This window comes from Megalops cyprinoides, chromosome 12 (assembly GCF_013368585.1).
Source record: "Megalops cyprinoides isolate fMegCyp1 chromosome 12, fMegCyp1.pri, whole genome shotgun sequence".
Taxonomy (NCBI): Eukaryota; Metazoa; Chordata; class Actinopteri; order Elopiformes; family Megalopidae; genus Megalops; species Megalops cyprinoides.
Genome location: NC_050594.1, coordinates 9,034,242 through 9,044,956, shown reverse-complemented (window position 1 = coordinate 9,044,956; position 10,715 = coordinate 9,034,242). Strand labels below are relative to the sequence as shown.

The 10,715-nt window shown below is 39.1% G+C and overlaps 1 protein-coding gene across 1 annotated transcript in view; it reads right to left on the bottom strand.

The window, feature by feature from the left end:
- Window positions 1-2,690: 2,690 nt before the first annotated feature.
- impg1b (interphotoreceptor matrix proteoglycan 1b) overlaps window positions 2,691-10,715 on the bottom strand; it is a 35,254-nt gene continuing 27,229 nt past the window's right edge. The window contains exons 13-18 of the mRNA XM_036542203.1: window positions 7,647-7,866; window positions 6,355-6,565; window positions 5,886-6,071; window positions 5,539-5,722; window positions 4,451-4,534; window positions 2,691-2,771 (exon numbers count right to left, since the gene is read on the bottom strand). Coding sequence (XP_036398096.1) covers window positions 2,691-2,771; window positions 4,451-4,534; window positions 5,539-5,722; window positions 5,886-6,071; window positions 6,355-6,565; window positions 7,647-7,866 — 966 coding nt within the window. The remainder of the gene's footprint in view (window positions 2,772-4,450; window positions 4,535-5,538; window positions 5,723-5,885; window positions 6,072-6,354; window positions 6,566-7,646; window positions 7,867-10,715) is intronic.

Sequence of the window (10,715 nt, the reverse complement as noted above, 5' to 3'; positions counted from 1 at the left end):
TGTATTATTTTGAAATTAGGATTGGAAAGCCTATAGTTTCTACAGTAGATAACGTTATGTTTGGGTATTGTCTGTGGGGGAGCTTGGAAGAGGGTCGTAGACCAACCCCTCCCACCATAAATATCTTACAGTCCCTGAGTTGTTAAAATTATGGGCAAAAATTTTAAAGAAAAGACATTGTTTGACCTCTGTGGAAATTTCCTGCTGGTTTTGGCCCTGGGTGTAAGCTATTTGAAAGATTTTGTGACTAATTTGAAGCAGTAAAACTATAGGATTGACATTTCATAAAAATATAATTTAAATGAGAATGACATTTAAACAATCAGGGTTTGGTGTAGGGGGGGCATTCCTGGGACTGAGAAAATTTATGATCAAAAACATCAACTGATATTAACCAACCAGTTGAACTTCCAGTTGCAGCAGGTGTAACTGCCTGTAGCCGCGTGTGGCTAGTGTCAGAAAAAAAGCTCTGAGGTATGCTTCTCTAATCTATGCTCTTACAAAAAACGAAAAAGAAAAGAATCTGTACTTCTCAAAGGATTCGGGATGAAACCCTTTGATGAGAAGAGGAGACTCAAGCGTTTGTTTGCCAGGCCTTGCAGCTTGCAGAAGGCTTCTGAAAGCACAGCAGTCAACACTAGAAAAACAGCACCATCAGTTTGTCAATACCCTCCGAGAGTATGAGCTGAATAGCAATTTCAACTGAGCAGTGAACTTTGTGTGCTGTGAATAAATTGTGTTTGATTATTAACTTCGCAGAGATAGGAAACACATTTCATGGGCAGTGTACAGAAGATAATTAAGAACTTATAACTTCCTCGTTACATTTTTGCTAAAAAATATTATTATATGATGTAGTAGAAATATGGACAGTAAAGTAAACATTTTTCCTTATTGTCCATTAGAACACTAAAACTGTATTAACAGGCTTTCTGTGAATTATAACATTTGAACATAACATGATGTTTTATGGCAATCTTGGTAAAAAGAAATTAGGCAGCACCCTGGTGTCAACAACAAATGGTTCAATTATTTGTTCCTGAAGGCTGAGGAAAGTGGATTTTGATATTTGAAAGCCTCTTTGGATTTTCAACAGTGGTATAAAATGGTCGGCGATACAGATTGCCCTAAAAATCACTCCATGAATCGACCCCTTTGTCAGAGCTGGCTAACACCATTTATCAAAGAACATGGCTCAGGGGATGTAAGTCAAGCAAAAGACTCAGAACTTCAGAGGGCTGATCCTCTTATTGGAATGAGCCAAACAACGACAGAAAAAAAAAACTCCTGCTCTTGTCTCCTGGGCTGATTTTTTCCAGGTCCTTTGTACTTCATTGTGACCAGAAGCTTTTGTAGCTTTGTTGCTTTTTCTGACTCTTTTCCCCTTTTTTTGTGAAAACACCTATTAACAAATGTAGCGCTTGTCAATACCAGTTCATGAATGATTTTAATGTTTAATAGGTGACGTGGATTGCAGATCTGCCCCTGCACAGGGTCTGTGATTTGTGATGCTTACAGAACCAAGTGTCACTGCACCGCCCTGCTTGCTCGGAGACATGTCCCGCCCTTGGATCCAGACAGAAATATGACAGGTGCAGAGACCAATCATGGTGCACATGCATGACAGGAGTGAAGTGATGTCCCAGTGCACACATTGTGATGCAATCCACAGCATTTTTAACACGAAATCGAGCTCTTTCTAGCTAGATCCAGTGATGGAAGGTCAGCTATCCTGCTCTAGCTTCAGAGCTAAATTATTGGAAACCCTGATGCTATGCCTTTTGATGTCTTGGTTGTTTCAGATATATGAGCAGAGCATTAATGACAATGACAAAGGTAACCATGAAGTCTGGCATGGAACACTTCTTGGAAAAATTACTTTAATTTTGTTTCCTTTTAAACAATTTAATGAACAGTAACAAAAAAATCACCTGTGATTCTATTTTGTCTTCCATGCTGGTTAGATGCTCTCCTCACAAAACATTTTCAGCAATTTCTCGTGAACCTTTTGGACTTTGATTTCATTCACTAATGTACTGTATGTCAATCTCCAGCAGTATCTTTAAACACATATTATTGAATATGAATATAATCTTTGTTCTTTATAAGCCTACATACAAATGTCATTGAAAAAAGTCATCACAATTCTAAACAATATATGGGTATTACTATAAATAAAGTAAAAATAATTGAGCAATTTGTATTTTTTTACATTCATTTTCTTTTTTGGGGGGACACAGAAGACTGACTAAAAACAAAACAACATACATGCTACTGTGATGTAGAGTCTCTGCACATGATACACAACTGTGCATTGATTTGTAAATAAATACCTCACTGTGAGGAAAATATGTACCTCTGTCAAGGGTATACCTGTGGAAATGTGTACCTAATGTTCAGCACACAAACACTCTGCCCTGGGCGCTCTCAGAGATGATCACTAGCACAATTCCTGCACACTTGCATTTGTGAAAACAATCCCTTCCAATCCAGGAAGTATTTTACTCCATTCATGTTCCCGGCTGTGGACCACTCTCCATCAGCAGGCCGTGCTTTGGCAGGAGCTGGATCCGTCTGGTTGGCTCAAACAATGCCGAGTTCAAACAGTTCAGATCTTATCCAGGGAGTCTCCGTGATTTCTCATTTCTAGCTGATTTCTTCCAGAGTGTTCTCAGTTCAGCGTGCTGCCATCACAAGACGGTCACTTCAAAGCGTTCATTATCTGATGTTTTCATGAGACAACAGGGAGTCCGGTTTGGTAATTGACATGTCTGAAGTGAGGGCAAGTAAAAAGAGATTGTTAATCATCACTTGTTTCCTGAAATGCGACAAACCCAACCTAAATCGTTAAGACAAAACACTTTTGAATAATTTTTGTGTTTTGTTTACATCTATGTCTAAATGAAGAAAGATGTAAAAAGAAGTAATTAATTTACTGTAACAAGTACTACCAAGACACGCTGGCAACACAGGTGATATTTATACTTATTATAAAGCTATATACTTACAGAATTAACAAGGTTGGACAAAGCATTCGTTTAAGTGGTAGGCCTAGTTCACTGGAAAACTAATAATTCATCTTTAGTAACCCAGAACAATCCTTATACTCCATACTTTTTTTTTTAGCTGCGTTAGATTAGATCCGAAACAGGAAAACTGGAAAGGACAAGCAACGTTGACAGAGTAGGACTGCCGTGCAGGACTTCAGTTTAAAACGTTCTCTTTAAGATTTGTGGATATGCCACAAGTACGACAGGGAATTGATCGGAACATATCGAGGTGAAAGGAAAAAAGGAACTGCAGTTAACGCACAAGCAATCGAGTGCTGGCTGCCTCTGCATTAACTGCAATAAAATGCTGTAAATCGCTATAGCTTTCTGGTTTGCTGCACTTTTACGTAAGGACATTATCCTCAAGAGTTATGCAAGAGCTAATTCCTTTGTGATTAAGAAGTGTGCAAAAAAGCAGAATCTCAGGCAGATTTTCGTGCATTTGCCCCTTTCCCCTCCTACCAAGTCAAATGAAAAGGCAGCTATCTGATTAATACCAGTCTAATTTTAGTATTCATGATTATTTCAAGGTGAGAATGCATTTCAGATATTAATTTGATTGTGCAATGTCTTTATTTTCTTTGTTAATCTGAAGCTGCTTATTAATTGTTAGTGAAAATATTTCTAACAGAGGTGTGCTTCAGCAATAGGAAATCTTTTTGCATTGCATCTATCCGACTGTATGACATGATTCGGTTTTTTTTTATTTAAACAAAGACAAAAAAAAATTTGACACATGAAATTAATAATCATCTGTAATTACACACCAAAAAGGTTGTATTTCTGTATCATTACCTCTGCCTTAGACAAGCAACAAGCCTCATACCTATAATAAAATTCATAACTATATTTAAATACATAACATACATACATTTGCACATACATACAATTTCCAACCCAATTGTAGTTGACGAATTTGAATTGAGGGCATTCACACACCTGTTTTAATTATGTGCAGAAGCATCAGAGAAAGCGGTCATTAAAGCCAACAGATGACGACTTCCATAAAACAGCATCTTTCTAAAAACACCAATATTTTATTAACCAGCGTTTTGGTCTGCGGACCTTTGTCAGAGCTATGACTTCCCACTGAATTCAGTTAACAAATCTTCCCAGATTAACCAGTCATATTACAAAAAATGTAGCATTTTAACTTAAAATGGTTTGGTAGTTTTGATTGGATCCAGGGTTTCATTTATTTTAATTTGGAGCTAGTTTGGAGCTAGTCCCTGAGGGTTTTTTTATTGCAATGTGCCTGGTTCATCCAGCAAAATACCTGTTGCATTTTTACGGAAAACATAATTCATGTTTCAATCAAGCATAAATACACAGACTCCATGATATTTGCAAGGTAAACTACTGATTGTAGACTGGAGAGAGGGTCTATATTAGGATCTCACCTCGTTGTGTGGTATACAATGATGGAAATCCACCATCTCGGTCACTAACTTGTCTGATCTGGTTGTGTAGAGCTGTCTGGGGATCTGTGAAAAGCATCCAGGAAAAATGATCAATACCCCTTGTGGAGACATTAATTAAAATTCTCTACTAAGATGAGCAAACACAGGAAAAAACAAGGACACATTTAGCACAGCACACAGTTCCAAGCAGATAATGACACTGGGTGAAGTACAGCTATGAGGGCTGCCGTAAAAATACACTCTTAATTAGTCAGAACACACGCATAGTTCCTTGTTAAAGCAAAAAATCCGAAAAAAAATGTATTTGCTTTTGTTAATTAATATAGCATCCTCTTTTGAGAAAACTCGATATGACACATTTGTGCATGTCAGGCTGCTTTTGAACTCAAAATATCTGTCTTAGATACAGACATGGCAATATTGGGTAAGTGAGACGATATTTTTAGCTCTTCAAATTATTATGATACCAATGATATACTGATTATACTAATGATGGACCATTGTTTTGCTATTGTTAATGCTATGCTGTGGTTATGAACCTACTTAGGTCAGTGCCCGGTCAGAAAAGAAATGTTTATAAAATGACAAATCTAATGGCTATATGGAAGAATAATGTCAGAATATAATATGTATATGACGTATTGCCATGTCCCTATATGACATATATTTTAGCTATATTTTAGAGATAAATTCAAAAGTAAATATACCAAAAAATTCAAAAGACTGTATGAACTGCTCTCACTGGTAGATACATTTGCCTTACACTTACTTGGCAGGTAATAGCTGAGGTTTTATTTTAGCTATAAAATCTAAAAAAAATTTAACAGGATATTGCAAGTTGAACTCAAAAGAGGATACTGTCACATGGACTTGGTTTATTAGTGGTCGGCGTTTGGTAAAGCAAGGTAAGGCAAGACGGGGGAATATGTTTGATTAGAGCAGACATAGTCATTGGAAAATGACAGAATGAGCCAATGAAACCAAGACAACGTAGGAAGAGTGATGTTAGTACAGCTTGGGCGAGCGCTAGCGCTAATGTAGCTTAGCGTTAGAGCTGTAGAGTTTACCTCGATACTGAGGTGTAGGTTGCGGTACGCACGTAATGTTTCTGCCCCGGAGTAACCCGAGGAACTACCGTCTGTGCTCGAAGTGCAAAGCGAGCTGGACAACCGGGTCAAGACACTGTCATCATTCTCAAAAACTGGGTTCACCCTCCTGGTGCTCCCAAATGCAAAAGGACTGTGAGTGTGTCTATAATATGGGAGAGATGAGGATATATATACACACATATATTCTTTTTAAAATCACTAAGGGACTTGTATCTTAAACGCTACCAGTAGCCTCTCAAGTATAGTATCTCAAAACACAATGAGGTTCATGAAAAGCAGTTAAAACAACATGAAAAAGTACTTACACCAAAGTCACCGTCTTTCTGGTCCCAACGCATTTCTTGTTTATGAATATCAAGACCCCTATGATGGCAAAAACGAGGATGAGAGACCCCACGAGGCAGGCTACAATAACCAGGGGGTCTATGGAGAGCGACACCAGCTCAGAGCAGTGTTCTCCATGAAAGTGCCAGTATTTGCCAACAGCACATCTGCAATAAAAGAGAGTTAATTAAAAGAAATGAGACACAAGTTAAAGGAGCAAAGCAACAATACCTTCAGTCAGTCAATGAAAGGTATTGCCAAATTTGAATTCGGTGGAACAACTGAGCTAACATTTGCTGTGAGTCAACAAACACAAATGGTATGCCAGTCTAAGCCACGGTGTCTGTTTCAGAAGTCAACAGAGCCGTCTGAAAAGTCGAGTCAAACCGCCCACAGGTGAGTCTGCAGATTCCAGGGTACCTCCAGCCTGGCCTGTTCATGCTCTGGTACCTGCAAGTAGCTCCGTGACCCGGGACTATCTCACACTGCCCGCCATTGAGACAGTAGTCCGGCGTCAGGGTGCAGATGCTCTGGCAGGGCAGTCCGTCCACGCTGCTGTATCCTGGATCGCACAGGCATTCGCCCTCTTTGGTCCATTTGTTTACCACGCACCGGGAAAACTCGTTGCAGGCCAGAAACTTACAAGGGTCTGCTCGATCGGCTAAAAAAACACAAACAAACAAAAAAAAAAGCAGACGGGAGAGACAATGTCACATTAGTATTAATGAAGCGCTGTCTACCTGTCTATCCATCTGTTTCCTCCCTCTGAGTGCCCGAGTATGCTGAGATGACATTCAAGGGCGTTTGATTGATTTTAATGAAGCTGTCTGCTATTTCTCATGAAGGTTGTTTAAAAAGGCTTAACGCTGTATTGCGTTTGGAAATCATCCAACTCTGTTGAAGAACTGAATTCTGTGATAACAGCAAAAACAGAATTAGTGCCACCAAAATTATTTCTTGACAATTTATACATACATATGTATATTTTTTAATTATACGTACATGAGATCATTCAGAAACGTATCCATTATCATATATATCTTCATGTCACATTTATAACCTAATGTATAAGTATGAAACCTACAGGGAAAGAGGAATGGAGAGAGCCATCACTTTCCTCCATTGCCTCAAACCATAAATTTTACCCCTAGTGCCTTGAATACACCAAACTGAATGGCAGAAAGCTCACCACACATCAGCTAAGGCAGCTGAGGATTTATGTAAGCAATTATACTGGGGAATGCTTGGATGGCACAATTGAGAGGGCCAGTTTGGGAGTTTGCCCAGGATACTAGGGAACCCATACTCTTTGCAGTTAAGTGCCATGGGATCTTTAACCAGCACAGAAAGTCAAGATCTCAGTTTAATGTCTCATCCAAAAGACAAAACCTCCTATAGCACAGGGTCCCCATCACTGCATGTGGACATTGTTCATTTCTCCCTGGATGAAATGGAAGACTGTACTATACTGAACCAGCAACCCTACCTCCAGCAGAAACCTAGTTTTTCTCCTGTCTGACTGCTAACCAAGCCCAGCCCCACTTATACTCAGCCATCAGGCAAGAGAAGGACGGCATCATGGCTGGATAATATGCATCTGACCAAATCCCCTCTATGGCCTTTAATCAGAGAGGTTCAAATTAATATTAAATATTGATAAATAACACCGTTATCTTCAGCTACAGTTGTTTTTATAAGGAAGGGATCCTTTTGGCCCTGACTCTTGTCTTCTGTCCCTTTACCTGGTTCTACGTCTAGGGAACGGCTGTCAATCTCAATGTCCAGATGTTTGGACACCGAGTCGCAGAAATCCTCCAGGACACACTGCACGGCCTCTGTGATGTTATATGGCACCGACTTGGTAAACTTCATTTTGCTGTTGACCACGACGCTGCCGTTCCTGAAGTTGAGAACCTCCAGCTCTTTAAATCCCGTTAAATTAGACTGCAGATACGGAAGAAGCTGGAAAGAAAAGAAGAAAGGCAAAGCGTCAAGCCCACTTTCCAAAAACTCACTGACTCAACACCTGACCACTGAGAATGGCCAATGAGCGCTTCCCACACTGATGCATCTGAAACATGGCTTGCCAGGAAAGAGCTGGGTCCTGGAAGACTGTTCACCAATTTACTGTTTTCACCAATGTGCTGTTCTTGTTTGGACAAATTTCACTGACCTACACAGTTCTGAAAGTGTCTGTCATTCAAAACAAGCTACTTTCCAGGCGCAGGTTTGGGAACACCTTGTCTACTAGATCTATGGAACTGCATTTTGATTAGTCTGCCAATTTCAGATAAAAATTTGTAGTCAGTGCATTCTAGTATGAAACCAACAGTATTCAATCTGCCGGGTATACCCATCAGTCTACACATCAACACTGTAATTTCAGACACATTCAGCATTAATGCCTAAATATTTCATATCACTACATTCAGTACCACCTGCTGATGTAGTACAGTATGTTTGCAATGTAATAAACAAGAATGGCAAGACTCTCATTGGCCAAAAATCTGTAAAAGTAAACTTACCACTCAAACTGAAATTGTTTTTTAAAAAACACATTTTCATCACAAATTAAATAACATCTGTGTTAGCGGCAAAGGAATGTATAATGCAATAGTTAGTGCGGGAAGCAGCATGAAGCACTGTCAGAATCAGTGTCAGGATAGAGCTTTTATTATTCACAGAAAGAAAATCGCATTAGCCAGGCAGAAAGACTGCTAATAGAGGATGTTGCCTTCTAAAATTCAGTGCTTGATTATCCTTTAGAACAGTTTAAATTTGCCCATACCTCAAAAAAATCTCTTGATAACAACTGAAAAGTAAAAATGAATAACTTAAATCTTACTGCCTTCACTGAGATAGTTCTTAGGCACTGCCAGTTTGCCTCATTGATCAATATCCCAATATCCTAAATACCTTGACCCCACCCCCCACCCCCAAAACTTTTCAGTCATGAAAATAATTCATCTGATCGTTGTGCAACATGCTATTGTTGAAGATTTATGCACCGGAGCGAGCAATGGGATGTTTCCATACATGCTTGAGAGAATATACAGCCAGAAGAGGGAACACACAATTAGAAAGGGGGATAGGAATGTGGAAGATTAGGGGCACTTCGACACAGCTCTCCCCGTCTGTAAACCAAAAGATAAGTTGCACAGCGAAATGGTCCCTGATCCTGTCACTCCACTTATCGCCCTCGGCCAGGCGGCCGGGTCAATAAGGTAACGCGCACTCCCCAATACGTCTTGCTTTACAAAAAAAAAACTGGAATAGACAGACCGATTGCTGGTTCTTCGGCCATTTTTCACCGGTTGTCAAGTTCGACAAGCGCGGTACATGGCAGAACTCTCCCACTGTGACCTTGCACTGTAGCAAAGTCCTAGTTTTTAAAGTACCGCATGGCTGACCACTGTGCAAATACTGTCAATAGATACCTACAGTGCAATGTTGATATGAGAATACTCCTGCATATTCATTTCAATATAAACAATATACCTACAAAAATCATAAACTGTAATTCATAATGGTGAGTTTCATTTCTCTAGACCACCACTCTTTTATACTTTATTAACTGTCCTGTGATAATATCCCAGTTTAGGGGCTTGATAAAATAAATTTAATTGATTCACCAACTAGGACCTAAACTAAGATAAAACTATCTTTTTGTAGACTAGCTTTTACTTATCCAGCATTACTGCTGAATGAAATGCTTCTGGTTTTGACTGAGATCTTTGTTAACTCTAAACCTTTCCTTGCTTAAATGTTTATTCTTAAGTCAAGCAATAAACGTTTTAAATAAACATGGCATATTGCTGCAAACATCCCGTGAAACAGTGCTGTAGCTCAAACCAGAAGAGATCGGTAGGGGCATACAACTTCAAGCCTAAAACACAATTTTAGTGCCAACGTTTCATTCTAGGCATACTTTAATAACGTCTGAAATAGATTACTTGACGTACAATAAATAATAATCATGTTTCATAAGAGGTGCTACCAGTGTTAGATGAGCTAGCGAAGATATATCTAGACACAGCTATAATTCTGGCAATCATATATTGATTATTATACAGCCTTGTGTTTCCAAACAGATGCATGAAAACCTTCACAAATGTGTGGCTGAATATTCTGTGAACAATGAAATAAATCTCTGTGACAGAGAAATAAAATATATGTGCATTGCAATAAATGTGCAACTGCATTTAAAAGAGCCACATCTATAAATCAATACAAATGCATTTTTAATGTCTAAACAGCAGGTCTACTTACTTAAAGGGGTATTTAACTGCATATGTAACCATACAGCTGAGACTGCAACCACATTAATTTGTCCAGCAAACAGAATTCTTACATATATGCACAGCTGCTCTCAAACCGTGATTTGTGGCCTGGCTTTTAATGTGGTCAGTATGGACACTTATAGAAACAGCAGTCACTAGCTGAGCATCCATTTAGTGAAAATGGTAAATGGTGTGTTGTCATTTTACTGCATGGTTTGCTGCACTGCACTTATGTATTGATGCACCTGCGCATGTACTCACTAGTTATCGCAGCACTGTGTATGTGAAGGACTGACACGGTCAGTTGTGTCCTGTATGTACTGTCTTTCATTCCACTCTGGTAGACGCACTTTCTGCTCACTCCTTATAATTTGCTCTGGGTAACAGCGCCTGCTAACTGACAAAATGTATAATGTAAAATTACAGGTTTTCAGAAGTACTTTACAGAAAACTGAAGAAGAGATTGGTTTATGAGGACATGTGTAGAGATCAAAGTTTTGTAACAGGGAAGTCTTACAGGAATGTCAGTAT